The sequence below is a fragment of the Orbicella faveolata genome, unplaced genomic scaffold (genome assembly GCF_042242905.1).
Source record: "Orbicella faveolata isolate gen_17 unplaced genomic scaffold, um_ofav_v1 contig_2, whole genome shotgun sequence".
NCBI classification, from domain to species: domain Eukaryota; kingdom Metazoa; phylum Cnidaria; class Anthozoa; order Scleractinia; family Merulinidae; genus Orbicella; species Orbicella faveolata.
The window spans coordinates 25,157,599-25,181,103 of NW_028301547.1; the positions used below are offsets into that span (position 1 = coordinate 25,157,599).

At 38.8% G+C, this 23,505-nt stretch overlaps 1 protein-coding gene across 2 annotated transcripts in view; it reads right to left on the minus strand.

Moving 5' to 3' along the window:
* Positions 1 to 20,842, minus strand: part of LOC110049850 (polyunsaturated fatty acid 5-lipoxygenase-like) — a 30,542-nt gene extending 9,700 nt beyond the window's left edge. The window contains exons 1-3 of one of the 2 annotated variants that reach the window (XM_020755684.2): positions 20,695 to 20,842; positions 1,331 to 1,688; positions 896 to 1,034 (exon numbers count right to left, since the gene is read on the minus strand). In XM_020755684.2, coding sequence (XP_020611343.2) covers positions 896 to 1,034; positions 1,331 to 1,688; positions 20,695 to 20,750 — 553 coding nt within the window. In that variant the 5' untranslated portion in view covers positions 20,751 to 20,842. Of the gene's footprint in view, positions 1 to 895; positions 1,035 to 1,330; positions 1,689 to 5,158; positions 5,230 to 20,694 lie in introns of those variants that run through there. The other variant, XM_089290489.1, reaches the window with a different exon arrangement.
* Between the last annotated feature and the right edge of the window lie 2,663 nt (positions 20,843 to 23,505).

A 23,505-nucleotide genomic window follows, 5' to 3' on the forward strand; every position in this document is an offset into this window, starting at 1 on the left:
CACATCTTGAAAGGTTAAGACAGAATTCACCAGAAGTTTGAGTAAGAAGTGGACAAAACCTAGTACCAAGATTATATACATCGTATTGCAAACTTCTGTACGACTGTTTTAAATATCTGCTCAAAAAAATTCATTTCTAGCAACACCAAACGTCGAAAACGAATGTTGAACTTCGTATGAAACACTTGAAAGCACTGGTGAAATGAAACTGATGATGAAATTTTGCCTGTGTTTGCACAAGTTCTCTGAACTTTGAAATTTATTTTCTCTCGTTCTCATGGGAAATTGTTTTCGGTGTTATTTCAGGCAATTATTCATGTATTTTGCTTTAAGAAAATGTAAAAATGACTGTAAAATACTTAAAATTATTCTGGTACCAGATTTTTGTCCACTAAAACCTGAAATTGCTCGATTTTCTATCGGATTACGTCTTAAGCTAAAAGTTTTCAGATTAGTCGCTCATAGTCCGTGTTAATCTTCTCCATTCTCCTTCCTTTCTGCTTTATTATTATCAGTCTTTGGTGGGTTCCTATCTTAGTAAATTACTAATTACTGGAATTTTCGGTGGAAGTGTTTGCTTTCCAGAAATTCAACAATTTCCGGAATTTCTGGAAACTTTCTCCGGAAATTTCCGTACCATTTCTTCGGCGTTTTTGGTTGGATGGAAAACACCCATCACAAACCAAACTGTTTTTATGTTTTGTTTTAGTTTTAGGTTTTACCAAGGCCAACGTCATTCAGCGAAACGGTGAAGCGTTTTCAAACGTTCTGCAGATGTTAACAACAGTGTCTGCTGCTATCAAAGTAGAACAATATCTACGTGAAAACCTTCATCATTTATTTACTCAAGGTGACGTAACTTCTGTGTTTGCCTTCATGTGGGTGACCGTTTTACCTTCTCCGGGAATAATCACTCGTTTGATTGACATGGGGTTAGCTCCTGCTAGGCGTTGCTGAGTGAAAAACTTGTCACTGATCCATTCATCTTTGTCGTTAATAAACGCCTCGTGTTTGGATGGTAGCCTCACATATTCCTAAAAGCAAAAAAATTATAATAATTAAATAAGTCTGTTATTTTATCCTCGGCTTAGAATCAAGCGAAAGGTAAAAATATTTATTGTTAAAAAAGATATCTATGATTTTAATTACTTCTATAGCCAGGTGGTTATGAAATTGATTAGTCTCATCTCTTGTGTTTGGTTTTGGTTGACTGAGCCTGGATTATCCGTCAGACCTAGTACCTAGGCCCATTACTATCACTCACGTCCGAAACAGAATCGTGCCGATCAAAAATAACAGGAACAATATTATATTCAAATCTAATATTCACCCCAACTACAGGCTCCAGAGTCGACTGAAAAAACTTGGACAACGCGAGATAGTCTGAGGTGTCGCTGAATTCTTGTCCAGCCGTCATGTTCAAATACGTTTCCAAGAGTGTATTGGAAGCTGTTGTTACTCCAACGTAGGCCACTGTGAAGTATCTCATGAATGGGTCTTTCAGAGCAACCTGTCCCAGCTGCTCTGAGGTCATGTTTAACAAAGCAAAGCCATGCAACTCCGGGTCATATTTATAGGTGTATGTCTTCTTGTTTTCAGCAAGAGCAGCATTCCTGACAGCCTTACAGACTGGATTGGAATCTGAGTGCTGAGGAAGGGACACTGCGCATTTTACAGCTGATGCATACCTTAAACAACAAAAAAGTCTTTGTTATACTAATGTGCAGCTTCAAAAATTGCAATGTTGCTTATTGCTGCAAACTGCATGTTGCTTGATCGGCAGAATGCTTTAATTTATTTTAATTTAATTTTGTTCAAATCCGCTGACCATTAGATAAAGCGTTCGCAGTAGCTTGCGCATAAGTTAGCTGTCAGCGCGCGATACGATTTGTTCACCAAGTGAGTTTCGGAGCAATGTTTTCAGTTTAGAATCTCAAGACGTCGTCGACAGTACGAGTGTGGTTTTTTTTTTACAGGCTCATTCAATGCTGTTCAATAGAAGCTGAATGGCGGCCTGTGCCCAGATTCGTCGACTGACTACACCAGGACACAAGTCGCAATTATATTTGTTTCTAAGGGAAAGACTTCATAGTTTTTCCTTCGCTTAGGGTGCAACAAAGGCTAGCATATTTTGAGTTCGAAATCGATCGAAATACTCGACGAATTCTCGAATGATTAAAAGCTCAAGATAATTTTTTGAACACGAGAAACGGAAAGGCAAACGCCTATCGATAAATGGTTTCCTAAGATGAACATATGCGTTTATTTAAAAGAGAGAAAGAAAAAGGAAAAACAATGAAAAAGATAAAAGTATGCGAAACCGAACCCATTTAACCCATGTACTCCCGCATGCGAGGCGGACGATTACTCCACTGCTCCCACATCTATAATACATTTTGTGCGGGCAGAAAACTCAAACGCTGGGTAATTAGTACAGCAGGCTCAAGTGAGTCACAAGTCGTGCGAATTCGAATTAATGGCTGCTTCAAGTTAACCTGTGTCACTTATCCGACGAAGAAGTCGCGGCTGAGCTTGTTCAAGTGGGGGTGATATGATTTTCTCACCAGGTGAATAGGCCATTTTCGAATTACCGTTAGCCGCTTTCTCGAAGCAAGTCTTGGTGCCCATCCTTTCATATGAAAATGAGATTTAATTCACATGCAAATTAAACTCGTTTTCATACGAATGGACGTGCACCAGACCTCGCTTTGATTGAGAGGCTTAAGGCAACTCAGAAATGTGCTATTAGTTGATGGCAATGGATTCTCATTCGTGGAACTGTTAAGACATACATCACTTTCGACCGACTACATTTCGTCATGAAAAGAAAATTAGAAAAAGAACAACGAATCTCCTGGAGTTGGACCCATGGCCTATGGAGTAATATGAAAATCCAGTTCTGAGCCATTCATAAATCATTTTCCAAGTTGGGTGATTCATGGCTACTTTGATTGATTCAGGGTCCGGTCCGGTTTCTATTAAGTTTTGCTTTAACCAAAGCAAAACTTAATAGAAAATGGAGGTTTGTGCTGAAATAACTCTGAAGTGTTAATTTTCGAGTTGCGTTGTGCCTCTGGGTCAAAACGAGTCTTCGAGAGAAACCATTCATATGAGAACATATGAAAATGTGTTCCGCACACTGATTCATTTTTATCAAATCAAACTCATATTTATAGGAGAGGTTTTGCTCGAGGCACAAGGTAACTCGGAAATAGCCAATTGTGACTTGGCTTGTTGGCTACATAACGTTTGTCTCAAAATGAAATCAACCCTTCTTTCACTTAAGGACGTTCGCGCTCATTGTTACTGTGCATCCTTACTGCGTATCTAATCCATGTGGCAACGTCACGCCACGTCATACTGATCAAGCGCGCGTTCTAGGGAAGAAGTATAACCAAGCATAGGGCTCAGCACCAGGTGTGCGAACTTCGCCTACAATTTGTTCCGTTGAATAATCCGTGACGTCTTCTTTCCTTTTCATAGATCACTTCCTTTACTGATTCTCTCCATTTTAACAAAAAAATCTGCATTTTCTGCTCTCTTGCGAGCGAGCAAATGTGGACGAGCAAGGCAAATATCTATTTTTTTCAAGGCCTATTCTATCTCAAAGAACAAATTCAGCCGCAAAAAATTACGAAATATGCTCAGTTGTGTTGAATTGAGTACGTTTACCTGATTAAAATTTCACTAATGAGCTTCTTTTATTGCTGATAGTTGTAAGCCAATATCGTCTTAAATTAACTGAAAACATATCATCTACAACGGCATGGTCTTCGATGCGCCTTATGTCGGGAACGAACACGGTGACCCCCACCTTTTTTGTCTTTTTCGCAAACGTTGATCTTTACCTTACTGTATGGCAAATACTAAAAATCTATCTACGTGGGAACATTTTGGGTGCAAACGTCCTCAACTTGTTTGTTTTTTTTCCTCATAAGACAGCTGTTAAAGCATTTTACCGTAATTTGCGGTTGAATGATGAAGTAATTAAAAACAAACTTTTAATCTCCTAGCACTTGTCAAACAGTTTAAATTCCACAAAAAGCATATTGTTGCCTTCGAAACGGTAAGCGATGGCTGTTTTCAAGTGGTTTAAATGTCGATTACAACTGGGGTACATGTGTTTTTGTTTTTTAACAGCATGGTGGGAATCTCAACACTTCATAAAATAAAGGGCTCTCAATTCAATTCAGTTATCATTAAAGGATTTTAAAATGTTGTTAGAATTGTAAGAGAAGGCCATTAAAAGTGAAAGTGAAGAATGATCATCGCAGTAAATTTTCCAATTTAAGCAATTGGAAAGAAGAAGCCTGAAAAAAATCAAGGCTTCAACGGGATTCGAACCCGTGACCTCCGCAATACCGGTGCGATGCTCTACCAACTGAGTTATGAAGCCACACATTGGGAGCGAGGTCAACTAATTGAGTTCATATTTTCCCGTGAGGAGTGAAATGATGTGAAGTATATACGAAATAATTCATATTTGAACTGCGGTTGTAGATGAAAGTGAAGAATGATCATCGCAGTAAATTTTCCAATTTAAGCAATTGGAAAGAAGAAGCCTCTTCTTTCCAATTGCTTAAATTGGAAAATTTACTGCGGTGATCATTCTTCACTTTCATCTACAACCGCAGTTCAAATATGAATTATTTCATATATACTTCACATCAGAAGGCCATTAGTTCAATCTTTGCAAAACAAATACTCGCGAGTCTTGAGCTCTTGAAAAAGAATTCCATCGTCGAGAAGGCGCTTTTCCTCAGTAATTAACAAAACACTTTTGATTTCAAAGATCTTTAGTTTTCAAGCAAGACGAGACTGGATTAGTGAAACCACTGCAAGATGACACCAGGCCCATAAATCCTCTTGGAATGGAATTTACTGACCCATATACATTTCAAAGCAAAGATATCAACATATAAATTGTGGGTAAAATGTGGGTCTTTGTCTGGAATCGCATCGCGTGGTCACACAAAAATCACCCAAATTTTATATGATGTTTTTGGTTCTTAGCAACCAAAAAACTCATACACGGTTACTGTGAGCCACAACCGTACCTTCTACATTTACGAACTGTCCAAAGTTCATCCAATTGATTAATTTTACCCTACCGTGAAAAATTCAACAACTAGTAATGGATAAATGATTCTTAGCCTACCTGGGCGCTATGAAAAAGCCTCCAATTAAAGTCATTATAATCAAGAACATAGCCATCTTGTGAGTTCGGAAAAGAGTGTGGGGATAATTGAAAAAAGTGTTAATTTAAGTCTGTTCTCACTTGAGAAACAATTCAAATGACGTATTTTGTTTTATCAGGAGGTAGTAGTCGCACATAAAATTAAACTGGTAACATAGAGCTTCGCGATCAACACCTTAATGCTATATTTACATATATGCAAAGAACCAAAGCGAACGGTAGCTTATAACTGAATTATATAAGAATATTCAAATGATGCGTATAAACAAGAGCATGACACTCAGACATACACAGTTTATTAGCGTCTATAGCAGGCGTAAAACGATGGGGGGGGGGGGGTGGGGGAGGGAGGGAGATGAATGGAATAGGTTAGGAGAGAGCAGGCACTCTTTCCTCCTCGAGTAATATTTCGTCTCCACTTCACTCAGTTTTCCCTGTTACGTCTGTAACGAAGGCTAACAATTTATGTTCAAAAACGTTGTACAAACAATGACAAACGTCACAGAGAACTACAGAATAGTAATTTCCATTCGTTCTTGCCTATACCAATCATAACCATGCCGACCAAACGTCGAAACGAACAGAATTGCCCCACAATCACCACTTGTCTTTTTTGAAGAGTTATCAAACAACGTTCTACAGCGAAGAGCAACTCTCTCAAAACTAACGAACAACTGGGAACTTATGAGTTTTGTTCGATCCGGGTGCCACGCACTATACTCGATCCTGTCATAATACACTTTAAATATCTTAGGCGTCAAAGACCAAACAGACTAATCCTTAAATGATTGCATTGTATCAGTCTGAATCAGCGACTGGCGTTACTGGCAGGGGACTATCAGATCGTTTTCGAGCATTTCGAGGAGCCGAAACTACGGATAAAAGCGCCTCCAGACTTGTCTGCGCGGTTGATTATTTGCGTGTTCACACTAGAACACAATCAACCTGTATAGAAGGATGGCGTGCAGTCTGATGAATTTTCGGTCCTAGTGTGCACGTGAATTCGTGACGGAAAAGCCATCTCACTTTACCTTCACAAATTCACTTTAGGATGGAATAGAGACCACTTAGGCGCCATTTTTTTTTAACCTAAAGTGTTATGTACTTCGGCGAATTTCTCGTCTTGTATAAGTCATAATTTGCGCAACTCAACGTTTTTACACGCGTCGTCGTCACACTTGGACGTGTTTCCCGTTTCTAGGGTAAATTCGACAAAACAGTATATAATGCAATGCGTGTAAACACTTTCTCTTTAATCCACCGTAACAGATAGTAACTTGAACCCATCTTTACTGGAGAAACGAGTCTGACGAGTTTTTTGTCCCAGTGTAAATCGTTACGCAAAACGCCTCATTCAAGCCTTATCTTCGACTTTCATCGAGTTTCTCTTCTAGCAGGAGCTCAAACTCATTGAATGGTTGGGTAAAGTAGGACGAGTTTCTCTTCAAAACCCGTCCCGTCCCGTTTTTACACAAGGACGAGCAATTTGACACTAACGGTAAACCAGTCTTGGACAAACTGAAAACAGTTGAATACAGGCTTCAGCACATAATGAACACAGGACATAATGTAGATCGAGCATGCAATCGCCTACTTTCATGTCAGCCTAAGAGAGAGCGTAATAGCTAGACATTTAACGATCGATATACAGCACCGGAAGCTGATCAATCTTTGAAAATCCTTTTGCGACCGATATTTTATCCTTTTTGCTCTTTTTACAGAAAAATCAAAATTTCGCGACGGTTCTAAACAAACACGACGAAAGGACTACCTCGAATGGAAACAATTTGACAAATTCCAGCCGAAAACAGTCATGCTACTCGAATGGTCCGGGATGATAGAAAAAACTCGGGAAGGGTTGTCCCAAGTTATCGAGGGCCCTAATAGTTTTCGGTTCAGCTTCATCGAACCTCACGATGTTTCAACGTGATGGACGAAGTTAGCACAAATACGTGTATTCGTAACTTCCTTGCCTTCCCCCGGCACTGGAACACCGTGAACTCCGATTAAACTATGACACGTTTAGGCGTTGGTGCGTACCCTTTTAAGCTTCCGAAAGACAACGTCAATAGGAAAAATCTGTTTACTGGACCATAGACAAGAGAATAATTTACATGTGAGCGAGGTTAAAATCATCAGTGCGTACGTAAAATCATGCAGAAATTTGTGCAAGAATTTCGTTTAAAGAGGCGCAATTCATGAGTGCTTCATTAGTGAAATCACCCTTCGCCAAGTTCGCTTGGTTTAAATCCAGTTGATCTGCAACGCTTAAAGACCACTTTTTTGTGCACTTTTGTTAATCTGCACCTCTGTTTTTCTTTAGGCTTGAGGCATTGTTTGTGTTCTTTACCCTATTTTTTTTTGGAACAATTATGTAGAGCCTTGTAAACGGTGCAGATCGTACAGTGAAACCTGTACATGCACAAAACCTGCAATAAGCGGACACTTCTAGAGCTATTTACTTCTAAAGGTTCAGCTGAGACTCGTAACATTGTTCAACGATGTCGTTCTTAAGCTAAGTGATTATTCCAGATTGATGCATTGATAAACTGGACATCGTACTATGCTACTCTTTGATCTTACACTGCGTTACAATGTGTTACACGAGAGTTAATAACTAGCACTATTATTGCACAACATATTAGAACCTGTTTTGACCGGACACCCTGTATTAAGCGGACACTAGTCAGGGTCCCAAGGGTGTCCGCTTAATACAGGTTTTACTGTATCTTTAAATCAGTTATATACGCTCAGCTTTCAGTTTTAAAGATTTTGGGCTTGATAACGTTTCAATTATATTGATAGCGTCCCTCACCGTTTTTTTTTTTTCGCCTAAAGTATTTTAAACCTAAGATGCTGCCCAGTTGAGTTACTTGGTTTGTTTCATCTGAAAACGACTTTTCAAAGTAATGTACACTGCATTATAAAACTATTTCACAAGCGGTTTGAAAGAGCAGATTAAACTGGATCCTGTTTTTACTTTCTTTTGTTATCATGTTTAAAATCCTCTAAACCCAGTGTACAATTAGCTTCAATAATAATTGTTCAGAGACGTAAAAAAGCGTGCAAAAACAGCATTGAACGCGAAAGTGTCATGAATTATTTATCACGTGGAGGACAGAATTACTGATATCCTGTGCGTGTTTTCTGTGTAGGAGTTGATATCTTTAAGCAACTCCCTTCAATGACCATAAAATTCCGCATTGGAGTATATTTCCAACCTTACGTAACTAACTAACAAAGCATATGAACTAATTTATACATTGCAGAGGGCAAAAAATAACAGCAAACCGGGCTAACTTCGCTGTCGGTCAAATAATCAACCAACACAGAAAACATGAATCAGTTTACAAACTAAATCAAGATAAATCACGGTGTTGCATTTCAGTTCTAGTTTTCCGGCTTTCTCCTAGCAGGCGTCAGTTACCGACGGTAAAAAACAAACAAAACAAAAAAAAAAAACGTGCTACAGCAGCTTTCAGACACTTTATTGTTGTATTCATTACGATAAGTAACCCGTGAATGATGTCTGCGGTAAATTTTGAAGTATCTATTTTTTTAAAAATCTATTTTGATAAAAAAAGTGCTTATCATTACTCTCATGAAAATAGATTTTGTTTACCAACGTGATAAACTGATTTATCAGTGAAACTTTGACTCCGCCTGGGCTCGTGTTAATTTTAAGAGTTATGTTCAAACCACGACTCAACATATTGCATAATAACGATTTATCACAAATAAAGCCACAAATGAAAACAAGGTAAAAATTGTGATGTAATATTTTCGAAGGAACGCGAAAACAAATGAATCTGGGTTCACTTTCTTTCAGCACATAACTGATGTCATTACAACACATACAGCAATGAGACAAGTTAAGGTCCAAATTACTACGGCCTTCCCAAAATTGTGATTTCAGTTACTGCCATAACACAACCTCAGGAGGAAAGATTTTTAACATACCTTGTAGCCGTTATTAAGCCTGCAGTTAATGAAAACAGGGCAATTAAGAGTTTCATATTCGAAGCTGATGAAGTCGACGAGGACGTGCAATCTTGTTGTGACCTATGTGTCGAGTTTAAAGGGCGTCCACCAACCTGACCCGTACTTTGTTTGCACTCATGCAATGCAAGCAGCGTGCCTTAAAACATAACGTTTTTTTTCACAAATACCGATACGGGAATGTGAATAGCACTCATGGTCAATAGTTTTGATATTATGGCACCTATTGAAATTAGCTGGAGCGGAAAAATCGTCACTTACTGATCCGTTAAAATATTTCGTTCATAATACGAGGATGTGATAAATGCATATTAAAATCACGTTTACTTTTTGAAAATTTTGACTGTGGCTTTCCTAACAAAAGCGTTTATTCATTACAGTAGGCCAATATTTCTGTGATGTGACTTTGTCAGTCAACAATGATTGAAAACAATAGGTTTACTTTAAATTTGCATGTGACGGCTTCTACCTCTTTAACGAAAAATGATAAGCCTGTTTCCAGTCTAACAACAGTCAAACCTCTGCAACTTAAACTTATGATTAGGCCCTAGCTTCTTTATCTATCATATAGAAAAGGTAAAGGTAAAGTCTGCATACGAGCCAAGCGGCCCACCAGGCCGGAGCTTATCCCGGTTTCTGTAGCATGAAGCGACTAGGAGTAATTCTACTCTCCCCTGGATGGGATGCTAGTCCATCGCAGGGTTACCCCCAGCATTAAGTTCGCCGGTACCCATTTATACACCTGGGTGGAGAGAGGCACTGTGACAGTAAAGTATCTCTCCCAAGGACACAACACAACCCCCCGGCTAGGGCTCGAACCCAGACCGCTCGATCCGGAGACGAGCGTTCAACCATGAGACTACCGCGCCCCCCTTTGTCATAAGGACCCTAATAGGACACTGTTCTGCGGCCCAAACCTTGGAACCTGCACCTTATTTCAGAGCTGAGCGAGAACTCGATACCCCATTTTAGACTTCTGAAATTAGTACACGGCTGTCTGCAGCTAACAGCTAACCAGAATTGGTTTCCATTTGCCTAAACATTTGAGAAGGGCTGCAAAGTTGTGGAAACAGGTGGTCTCCTTGTAAACACTGATTACGCATTGCCAAGCTAGAGTGAATAACATATCCTTTTTCAGAAAAAAAAGCTCAAACGCTATTTCTCTCGGGGTCCCACATACCTATATAGCCCATGTAAAAGAGTAACTCTCCGGGAGGCCGGGGGGGGGGGTTAGCTCTGCTTCTTTTTACAACCAATGCCACCAGACCTTCTGCGGGTTCAACTGCTTTAATGTATTTTCATCTCATATCAAGAATAGTTCTAGAATAACACTGACTCTCAAATCTTGCCGTCAATCAAATGTCAAAATAACACTCTTTTGCATTTTTTGCCAATTTACGCTTACGCACAGGTTTTATCTGCATGCTTTCTTTCTCCAACGCTCATTTTTTTCAAGATATTCTGGCCAAAATAAAAGAATACAAGTGATATAAAAACTGCAAAGATCGTTTTAACTCGATAAAGTTTGAAACAATGTACACAAAAACTTGGAGGAAAGCTCATTTACTCCATTTCGAAGAAAACTGGACACGGACAAAACTCCTCCACTACTCAATATTCACTGAGTAATGTGCTCTGTATAGGGAGGCAGCGTGGCCGAGTGGTTTAGGGCGCTGGATGTGAAATCTGGAGGTCTCTGGCTCAAATCCTCCATCCTACCGCTATCTGGATTTGTTCTCGTAGACCCGAGTTCAACTCCTCGACTGCGTTGTGTAAAGAGCCAACGGGACAGCCTCTGAACAGTTGGGATTCTTAATAATTTATTTTCTATTTGCAATATTTGGTTACTTATTTACAGTGTTCCCAATTAGCACAATAGTGCTAAATACATTCGACGCTTTAATTAAGTTATTATTAGTAGTAGCAGTAGCAGTAGCAGTAGCAGTAGCAGCAGCAGTAGCAGTAGCAGTAGCAGTAGCAGTAGCAGTAGCAGTAGCAGTAGCAGTAGCAGTAGCAGTAGCAGTAGCAGTAGCAGTAGCAGTAGCAGTAGCAGTAGCAGTAGCAGTAGCAGTAGCAGTAGCAGTAGCAGTAGTAGTAGTAGTAGTAGTAGTAGTAGTAGTAGTAGTAGTAAAAATGTATGTACGTGGGAACATTTTGGGTGCAAACGTCCTCAAGTTGTTTGTTTTTTTTTTCGTCATAAGACAGCTGTCAAAGCATTTTACCGTAATTTGCGGTTGAAGGATGAAGTATTTAAAAACAAACTTTTAATCTCCTAGCACTTATCAAACAGTTTAAATTCCACAAAAAGCATATTGTTGCCTCCGAAACTGTAAGCGATGGCTGTTTTCAAGAGGTTTAAATGTTGATTACAATTGAGGTATATGTGTTTTTGTTTTTTTAACAGCATGGTGGAAATCTCAACACTTCAAAAACCAAAGGGCTCTGAATTAAATTCAATTATCATTAAAGGATTTTAAAATGTTGTTAGAATTGTAAGAGAATGCCATTAGTTCAATCTTTGCAAAACGGATACTCGCGAGTCTTCAGTTCTTGAAAAAGAATTCCATCGTCGAGAAAGCGCGTTTCCTTAGTACTTAAGAAAATACTTTTGACTGATTTCAAAGATCTTTAGTTTTCAAGCAAGACGAGACTGGATTAATGAAACCACTGTAAGATGACACCAGACCCATAAATCCTCTTTGAATGGAATTTATTGAGCCATATACATTTCAAAGCAAAGATATCAACATATAAATTGTGGGTGAAATGTGGGTCTTTGTCTGGAATCGCATCGCGTGGTCACACAAAAATCATCTAAATTTCATAAGACGTTTTTGGTTGTTAGTGACAAAAAACTCATACACGGTTACTGTGAGCCACAACCGTACCTTCTACATTTACGAACTGTCCAAACTTCATCCCATTGATTCATTTTAATTACCTTACCGTGAAAAATTCAACAACTAGTAACGGATAAATGATTCTTAGCCTACCTTGGCGCTATGAAAAAGTCTCCAATTAAAGTCATCATAGTTAAGAACATAGCCATCCTGTGAGTTCGGAAAAGCGTGTAGGGATAATTGACACCAGCGTTAAAATTGTTCTCACTTGAGAAACAACTCAAAAGACGTATTTTGTTTTATCAGGGGGCAGTCGCACATAAAATTGAACTGGTAACACAGAGCTTCGTGATCAACGCCTCAATGCACATTTACATATATGCAAAGAACCAAAACGATCGGTAGCTTATAACTGAATTGTATAAGAATATTCAAATGATGCGAGTAAACAAGAGCATGACACTCAGACATACACAGTTTATTAGCGTCTATAGCAGGCGTAAAACGACGAGGGGGGAGGGGGGAGGGGAGATGAAAGGAATAGGTTAGGAGAGAGCAGGCACCCTTTCCTCCTCCGGTCGAGTAATATTTCGTCTCCACTTCACTCAGTTTCCCCTTTTACGTACGTCTGTAGCGAACGCTATCAATTTATGTTCAAAAACGCTGTACAAACAGTGACAAACGTCACAGAGAACTACAGAATAGTAATTTCCATTCGTTCTTGCTTATACCAATCATAACCATGTCGACCAAACGTCGAAACGAACAGAATTGCCCCACAATCACCACTTGTCTTTTTTGAAGAGTTATCAAGCAACGTTCTACAGTAAAAAGCAACTCTCTCAAATCTAACGAACAACTAGGAACTTTTGAGTTTTGTTCGATCCGGGTGCCACTATACTCGATCCTGTCATATTACACTTTAAATATCTTAGGCGTAAAAGACCAAATAGTCTTCAATTCTCGAATGATTGCATTGTATCAGTCTGAATCAGCGACTGGCGACGGTTGCTGGCAGGGGACTATAAGATCGTTTTCGAGGATTTCGAGGAGCTGAAACTACGGATAAAAGCGCTTCCAAACTTGTCTGCGTGGTCGATTATTTGCGTATTCACACTAGAACACAATCAACCTGTATAGAAGGATGGCGTGCAGTCTGATGAATTTTCGGTCCTAGTGTGCACGTGAAGTCGTGACGGAAAAGCCATTTCACTTTACTTTCACAAATTCACTTTAGGGTAGACTAGAGACAACTTAGGCGCCATTCTTTTAACCCAAAGTGTTATGTACTTCGGCGAGTTTCTCGTCTTGTATAAGTCATAACCTGCGTAACTCGTCGTTTTTACACCCGTCGTAGTCACACTTGGACGTGTTTCCCGTTTCTAGGGTAAATTCGACAAAACAGTATATAATGTAATGCGTGTAAACACTTTCTCTTTAATCCACCGTAACAGATAGTAACTTGAACGCATCTGTACTGGAGAAACGAGTCTGACGAGTTTTTTGTCCCCGCGTAAATCGTTACGCAAAACTCCTCATTCAAGCCTCATCGTCGACTTGCATCGAGTTTCTCTTCTAGCAAGAACCCAAACTCATTGAATGGTTGGGCGGACGAGTTTCTCTTCAAAACCGTCCCGTCCCGTTTTCACACAAGGACGAGCAATTTGACACTAACGGTAAACCAGTCTTGGACAAACTGAAAACAGTTGAATACAGGCTTCAGCACATAATGAACACAGGACATAATGTAGATCGAGCATGCAATCGCCAACTTGCATGTCAGCCTAAGAGAGAGCGTAATAGCAAGACATTTAACGATCGATATACAGCACCGGAAGCTGATCAATCTTTGAAAATCCTTTTGCGACCGATATTTTATCCTTTTTGCTCTTTTTACAGAAAAATCAAAATTTCGCGACGGTTCTAAACAAACACGACGAAAGGACTACCTCGAATGGAAACAATTTGACAAATTCCAGCCGAAAACAGTCATGCTACTCGAATGGTCCGGGATGATAGAAAAAACTCGGGAAGGGTTGTCCCAAGTTATCGCGGGCCCTAATAGTTTTCGGTTCAGCTTCATCGAACCTCACGATGTTTCAACGTGATGGACGAAGTTAGCACAAATACGTGTATTCGTAACTTCCTTGCCTTCCCCCGGCACTGGAACACCGTGAACTCCGATTAAACTATGACACGTTTAGGCGTTGGTGCGTACCCTTTTAAGCTTCCGAAAGACAACGTCAATAGGAAAAATCTGTTTACTGGACCATAGACAAGAGAATAATTTGCATGTGAGCGAGGTTAAAATCATCAGTGCGTGCGTAAAATCATGCAGAAATTTGTGCAAGAATTTCGTTTAAAGAGGCGCAATTCATGAGTGCTTCATTAGTGAAATCACCCTTCGCCAAGTTCGCTTGGTTTAAATCCAGTTGATCTGCAACGCTTAAAGCCACTATTTTGTGCACTTTTGTCAATCTGCACCTCTGTTTTTCTTTAGGCTTGAGGAATTGTTTGTGTTCTTTACCCTATTGTTTTTTTGAACAATTGTGTAGAGCCTTGTAAACGGTGCTGATCGTACAGTGAAACCTGTACATGCACAAAACGTGCAATAAGCGGTCACTTCTAGAGCTATTTACTTCTAAAGGTTCAGCTGAGACTCGTAACATTGTTCAACGATGTCGTTCTGAAGCTAAGTGATTATTCCAGATTGATGCATTGATAAACTGGACATCGTACCATGCTAGTCTTTGATCTTACACTGCGTTACACTGTGTTACACAAGAGTTAATAACTAACACTATTATTGCACAACATATTAGAACCTGTTTTGAACGGACACCCTGTATTAAGCGGACACTAGTCAGGGTCCCAAGGGTGTCCGCTGAATACAGGTTTCACTGTATCATTAAATCAGTTATATACGCTCAGCTTTCAGTTTTAAAGATTTTGGGCTTGATAACGTTTCAATTATATTGATAGCGTCCCTCACCGTTGTTTTTTTTTCGCCTAAAGTATTTTAAACCTAAGATGCTGCCCAGTTGAGTTACTTGGTTTGTTCCATCTGAAAACGACTTTTCAAAGTAATGTACACTGCATTATAAAACTATTTCACAAGCGGTTTGAAAGAGCAGATTAAACTGGATCCTGTTTTTACTTTCTTTTGTTATCCTGTGCGTGTTTTCTGTGTAGGAGTTGATATCTTTAAGCAACTCCCTTCAATGACCATAAAATTCCGCATTGGAGTATATTTCCAACCTTACGTAACTAACTAACAAAGCATATGAACTAATTTATACATTGCAGAGGGCAAAAAATAACAGCAAACCGGGCTAACTTCGCTGTCGGTCAAATAATCAACCAACACAGAAAACATGAATCAGTTTACAAACTAAATCAAGATAAATCACGGTGTTGCATTTCAGTTCTAGTTTTCCGGCTTTCTCCTAGCAGGCGTCAGTTACCGACGGTAAAAAACAAACAAAACAAAAAAAAAAACGTGCTACAGCCGCTTTCAGACACTTTATTGTTGTATTCATTACGATAAGTAACCCGTGAATGATGTCTGCGGTAAATTTTGAAGTATCTATTTATTTAAAATCTATTTTGATAAAAAAAATGTTTATCATTACTCTCAATGAAAATAGATTTTGTTTACCAACTTGATAAACTGATTTATCAGTGAAACTTTGACTCCGCCTGGCTTCGTGTTAATTTTAAGAGTTACGTTCAAACCACGACTCAACATATTGCATAATAACGATTTATCACAAATAAAGCCACAAATGAAAACAAGGTAAAAATTGTGATGTAATATTTTCGAAGGAACGCGAAAACAAATGAATCTGGGTTCACTTTCTTTCAGCACATAACTGATGTCATTACAACACATACAGCAATGAGACAAGTTAAGGTCCAAATTACTACGGCCTTCCCAAAATTGTGATTTCAGTTATTGCCATAACACAACCTCAGGAGGAAAGATTTTTAACATACCTTGTAGCCGTTATTAAGCCTGCAGTTAATGAAAACAGGGCAATTAAGAGTTTCATATTCGAAGCTGATGAAGTCGACGAGGACGTGCAATCTTGTTGTGACCTATGTGTCGAGTTTAAAGGGCGTCCACCAACCTGACCCGTACTTTGTTTGCACTCATGCAATGCAAGCAGCGTGCCTTAAAACATAACGTTTTTTTTCACAAATACCGATACGGGAATGTGAATAGCACTCATGGTCAATAGTTTTGATATTATGGCACCTATTGAAATTAGCTGGAGCGGAAAAATCGTCACTTACTGATCCGTTAAAATATTTCGTTCATAATACGAGGATGTGATAAATGCATATTAAAATCACGTTTACTTTTTGAAAATTTTGACTGTGGCTTTCCTAACAAAAGCGTTTATTCATTACAGTAGGCCAATATTTCTGTGATGTGACTTTGTCAGTCAACAATGATTGAAAACAATAGGTTTACTTTAAATTTGCATGTGACGGCTTCTACCTCTTTAACGAAAAATGATAAGCCTGTTTCCAGTCTAACAACAGTCAAACCTCTGCAACTTAAACTTATGATTAGGCCCTAGCTTCTTTATCTATCATATAGAAAAGGTAAAGGTAAAGTCTGCATACGAGCCAAGCGGCCCACCAGGCCGGAGCTTATCCCGGTTTCTGTAGCATGAAGCGACTAGGAGTAATTCTACTCTCCCCTGGATGGGATGCTAGTCCATCGCAGGGTTACCCCCAGCATTAAGTTCGCCGGTACCCATTTATACACCTGGGTGGAGAGAGGCAATGTGACAGTAAAGTATCTCTCCCAAGGACACAACACAACCCCCCGGCTAGGGCTCGAACCCAGACCGCTCGATCCGGAGACGAGCGTTCAACCATGAGACTACCGCGCCCCCCTTTGTCATAAGGACCCTAATAGGACACTGTTCTGCGGCCCAAACCTTGGAACCTGCACCTTATTTCAGAGCTGAGCGAGAACTCGATACCCCATTTTAGACTTCTGAAATTAGTACACGGCTGTCTGCAGCTAACAGCTAACCAGAATTGGTTTCCATTTGCCTAAACATTTGAGAAGGGCTGCAAAGTTGTGGAAACAGGTGGTCTCCTTGTAAACACTGATTACGCATTGCCAAGCTAGAGTGAATAACATATCCTTTTTCAGAAAAAAAAGCTCAAACGCTATTTCTCTCGGGGTCCCACATACCTATATAGCCCATGTAAAAGAGTAACTCTCCGGGAGGCCGGGGGGGGGGTTAGCTCTGCTTCTTTTTACAACCAATGCCACCAGACCTTCTGCGGGTTCAACTGCTTTAATGTATTTTCATCTCATATCAAGAATAGTTCTAGAATAACACTGACTCTCAAATCTTGCCGTCAATCAAATGTCAAAATAACACTCTTTTGCATTTTTTGCCAATTTACGCTTACGCACAGGTTTTATCTGCATGCTTTCTTTCTCCAACGCTCATTTTTTTCAAGATATTCTGGCCAAAATAAAAGAATACAAGTGATATAAAAACTGCAAAGATCGTTTTAACTCGATAAAGTTTGAAACAATGTACACAAAAACTTGGAGGAAAGCTCATTTACTCCATTTCGAAGAAAACTGGACACGGACAAAACTCCTCCACTACTCAATATTCACTGAGTAATGTGCTCTGTATAGGGAGGCAGCGTGGCCGAGTGGTTTAGGGCGCTGGATGTGAAATCTGGAGGTCTCTGGCTCAAATCCTCCATCCTACCGCTATCTGGATTTGTTCTCGTAGACCCGAGTTCAACTCCTCGACTGCGTTGTGTAAAGAGCCAACGGGACAGCCTCTCAACAGTTGGGATTCTTAATAGTTTATTTTCTATTTGCAATATTTGGTTACTTATTTACAGTGTTCCCAATTAGCACAATAGTGCTAAATACATTCGACGCTTTAATAAAGTTATTATTATTATTATTATTATTATTATTAGTAGTAGTAGTAGTAGTAGTAGTAGTAGTATATACTACGCAACTGACGTTGAAACCCAGGAGGGAGCCATTATGTAAACACTGTTGAAATAGGTTTTAATAGTTTATTTCTTTTACTTACGTTTACCTTGTATATACCAATTTGTATGGAATATGTTAATTAATGTTATGATGATGATAGTAGTATTAGTATTAGTTGTAGTAACCATGATATCATGATTAGATACGGAAACATGTTTTACAGGTTTAACAGACATCCGCGTGAAGATCAAATTGAAAGTTTAAATAAATACATAATGACGCTTAAAATTTTAAAAAAGTTATTACTATTGTTACCTTTTTTAAATATACTACGCAAGTGAATAGTGCTTTTCGCGCGCTCTGATTGGTTAACTCGGAGGTGATTTCACCTCAGTGTCGGTAAAAGTGATGGATATTTCCCTCCACTTCGGTGAATAATTGTTTATTATTATTATTATTATTATTATTATTATAACAAGAACTTTATTATTATTATTATCATTATTATTATTATTATTATTATTATTATTATTATTATACGTTACATTTTCACATGCGGGTTGGAAGAGCAGATTATACTACAGATCCTGTTTTTATATCCTTTTGTTTTCATGGTTTAAAGCCCTCAGCCACCGTCTAAAATTCGGTTGAGCTTTGGATGCTAGCAAAAGGCGCATTCATTTTTATCAATATGACGCAAACGTTTCATGCGGTGCTGCAGTTATCAATACCGGCCAAAACCAAAATTACATATATATTTACTATATATTCCAAAATTACTATATATCACAAGCCCGCGTAAAGTATAATCTACAGCGTGCACGAAATAACAGCAAACGCGACAACCCAGCTGTTAGTCACACAAGCTAAAAGCACTGATGATAAATCACGGACTGGGTGAAGACTAGTAGTTTATACACACGAAACGCCGCGATCTACATCAGAAGTGAGCAAGTCACCGCATAAGAAACAAAAAGATATCATTATAATGTAAGACTCAGGTCAATCGTCGAACTTCGCATGAGACGAACTCAATTGCAATTTGAGTCGATCCAATCGAGTAAAGCTCGACCGTTGGGTCACACGTGGAACTTAATTCGAATTTATATCGATCAACAGTCAGTCGGACGAACTCAATCGAGTCAAACGTCGAACTTATCATGAACCTTATTCGCTCAGTTTAGTTCGTCTCACTGCATGTGAAGTTCTACTTTTGACCTGGGAACTAAGCAGAACAAATGGTCAATAGTTTTAACGTTTTTCATGAATTTTAATGAACCAAAGCGGGAAAATCGTCGCCGTCACCCAATGATCCGTTAAATGAGATAGCGTGGGTTGGAATGCATATTAAAATCACATTAACCTTTTTGAAACTTTAAAATAAGTATGAAACAACCGATGAGTAAGGCTTTCTTCACAAAAGCGGTCTAGTTGTTATGGTTGAAAAACAAATATTCTATTGTCTCTGGATGACGTCCTATATCTTTAACTGTACCTTTTTCAGTCAACCATATTTGAAAAGAAAAGGTTTTTCCAAGCGTTTCAAATAATTTCTCTTGCTTTAAATGTTTGACACTTTCAGCTTTTTTTGATCGATGTATTTATAAATCAAACAGGGACACAAAAAATGAGAAATATTTTCTCCATCTGCAATTGGCAGTAGAAAACTTTAAAACTTTATACCCTTCCGTTCCGACCTAACTCAGTCAAGAAGTGTTTTATGTACTAACTTTGCTGACTTTTTTTTGGAACGATTTGAAATTTTTTCAGTAAAACTCGCTAACTGATGGAATTGCGTTTGCGAGGTCTGACAGCCCACCGTTTACAAGGTTCTTTACAACTGGCAAAAAGAAACAATAGATAAAAAACACAAAAAATACCCCTCACCCTAAGAAGCAAATGAAGTGCAGATTAACAAGGAGATATCAAACTATAGGGATTTTAAAGCAATTGGTTAAATTCTTTAGGTGAAAATTCAGAAATAACATAACATCTGGTGTAAGCGATTGCTCGACGAAACCATGAGTAATGTAACAACGACGGAATAGCTAAAAAGAATCTAGTCTCGCAGCGTTCCAACTAAAGCTAACCGAGTCACGTACGCTTTTATATTCTGTCACTATAGCTTTTAATTCTTACTTCATCTCCCAAGGGACAGTTCAAAAAACTACAAGCACTTCTTATGTGCCAATATCGTTCAGAAACCAGTTTCATCGTCCTTTTTGTGATACACAGCCCATGAATGAAGTATTTCTATGAGGAATTTGGGTGTTTACAGTTTTAATTTTTATAAAATACCATGCAGTATGCCAATTGTCAAACTGAATTTAATTGTTTGTCGCCGGGTGTGATTGAGAAATCAATTATTAAATAACACAGTCTACTTTGAACCTGATAATTCAGGGAGCGGTGAGCAAACCATATACTCAAAGCATTTTTGCTACAACAGCCCCGTTGTATCACACACGAAGAATATCTAATATTGTACTGTAATATTATTTTCGAAAGAGGATAAAAGAAACAAATCAACACCTCCAGTGCACATGACTGGGTGTGTTTGGTTATAGCATGGCGGATTGTGTATCGTCAGCAATTGTTTAAGATTTCATTGTTGATCCCTTAAAAATATTCCTAACCGTAGGAAAAGGAAACATTTGTTACAATACCTTGAAGCTGTTATGAAGCCTCCAATCAATGACAGTAGAACAGCCAAAAGTTTCATTTTAGTAGATAATGGATTGGAATTCTCTGTGCTGTAAGCGAGTAGCTTCAGGGCGTTCACCGATCTTGTTTTGTTTGCAGTGTCCTTTATATAGTGCGTTTTTTCTTAATTATTCAAAACAAAGAGATCAATTCGCATGATTGTGAAAAACAGTTGTGCTCAATATCTTTTTATATTGTATCATTTCTTTTAAGTCACTTGATTGAGCGGAAAAGAAAATAGGAACTTTTTGGTCTGTTTATTTTGCCCGTGCATAAAAACATAATGTGAGGGAGGAACTGATTTTGTTGGAAAAACAAATAACGGCGCAAAACCATAGCAAAACGGCTTCACCATATAATTGTTTTAGAGTTGCCCTAGCAACTAAGGAGACAATTAAAGCAGCTAAATGTGGGTTTAGTTTAAGCTGGTGTGAAGTTTACCATGAAATAAGGCTCATCATATGATATGAACTGGCTCCAAGCTGCTAGGAAAACAAAATTCGTGCCAAGTTTTATGTAGATAAGCACATTCCATAAAAAAAACACGACGTGCTTTCTGATAAAAGATCATGATTCTTAAGCGTGGTAAAAATTTCGTCTTCTTTAAATGATCTGACAAGCCCGAAGCTAGAACAGCTCTTCATTATTACTTTTATTTCTTACTACTTACAGATTAAAATACATTATTTCTTACCTTCCTTTATTTTAGAAGCCCAACTTTTTGAATTGATATTGACTCGTTATATATTCTGATAAGACTGAACAGTTTCGTGCGTGGGGCAAATATCAACACCGTTAAAATCGTGCCTTCTTCTGGCAAGTCGAATATCTATTTGGACTTATTATTTGTCCCTTGAAAAGAGCGAGGTCGATTCATAGTCGTTTTTAATTCAATGTTCTTTTAAATCTGACGTCATATAATGGTCTGCTTTTCTAAATAATATGGTAGGAAAACAATACTGTAAGTCTTTCGTCTGATAGGTATAAATTATAATAATTGATTTTATTCTTGCTGCTCTTAAGCCATGGCCAAACGGAAGTAGTTGCAATTAGCCGCACGTTGAACTTGCGTACAGACTTGTGTTGGGTGGTCAAACGGACTCGCAAGCTCCTCGCAAGTACACGCAAGTCGCTAAACAATTCAAGGCTATGAACTTAGTCCCGCGCAGAGATATACCTTATTTCATTGGCAAGTAGGTTGCTAGAACAACGAATGGATGTCACTCAACCTGTGATTGACTTCGGTTGGGTGGCCTTGCGTCGACTGCTTGCATGCCTGTGTAAATTTGGTCTCGACCAAAGTAAGCCCAAGTCATGGCAAGTCAACTCACACATGCAAGGCCTAGCCCGAACGGAGTCAAAAGTAGTTTTCAACTTGTCTACTGCCATCCCTGCCAAATAAATAAATGAATAAATAAATAAATAAATAAATAAATAAATAAATAAATTTCTACTTATTTTTTCTTTGTCCCACGCTCGTGTCATGTTGATCAATTCACCTTTCTCATTTCATTACCGAGCTTAAAATTCACCATCTTTATTCACTTATCACACTCACGATAACTTCGAAAGTGCTGATCCCAGCAGTATGCGGGACGCCTGTCAGTTAAATGACCTTGCTCTCCATGAGTTCTCGTAGCTCAATGGATAGAGCGCCTCCCGGTTTTCGGAAGGTCATGGGTTCGATTCCCGTGGAGTACTCAATTCACCTTTCACAAACAAATTTCTGTTATTGTAATCCCCAGGCCCTCTTGCGATCGGCGTTTTGCCACGAGGCAAAGCTATCCATTTACCGTTAGAAAGCACATAGTTACAAATTAAACTTTTTGTGCGCAAAATTATGGATAATCAGGCAGCCTAACAGTTTCAAAAGAGAATTAAAAGTTGCATTGTTTCAAAGTTAGGAAATTCACCCATTATTTATAAACATCTTTGTTTTTGGTTTTGTTGTTGTTTGGTGTCCATCACTACTCGACTAAAACTTTAGGAAATATAAAAACGGTAGCAAACGGTTTGAGAATTTCCAGGGAAAGTTTCAGAAACATCCAAGTACCTTAATTTTTGAAATGCCACTGAACCATTCAATCGAAAATGCCTGGTCGGGAGCGAAATTAATTGAAATAGACTAATTACATGTTTAGTTCACTAATCGACTTACCCCAGAAACATTAACAAGGATCGTGGAATAGAAATTCTAGAGGCACGGAAGCCCAACAACAGGAGAGCCGTACGGCACCCGACTGCCGAAGGAGTAGACTAATTGGAACAGACTAATTACATGTTTAGTTCACTAATGGAAGCGAACTATGACAAGTGCAAATAGGAGAGGGCCATCAGGGTCGACCTGGCGAGCATCAAATATACGTTCCCTGTAATTTTTGCCAACATCAGAGCTTTCTCTTTGTATTCAATTAGGTTAAAATTTCCCTTTCCTGGGGCCAAACGACAATCAAAGTCTTCGAAAGCCCAGTTTGACGTAACGTTAGTCATAGCAAGGAATGAGCAAACACGAAAATGGAAGAGAAAAGTTATTTTGACCTTGGTGAGATTGGAACTGAAACACGACTTCCATTGTCAAAGCTACGAGGACGGACGAAATTTATGTATGAGGAGAACAAATGAAATCCACTGTGGTGCTCGAAAGAAACCTCAAGGCCGGATCATTTTCAACAGTTAAAAAAACTACAGAATTTATTCTCTGATAGCGTAGCATTGACGAGTGTATAAAGAAGAGGACAATTTAACCCACACAAATAGTTAGAGCGAGAGCTACA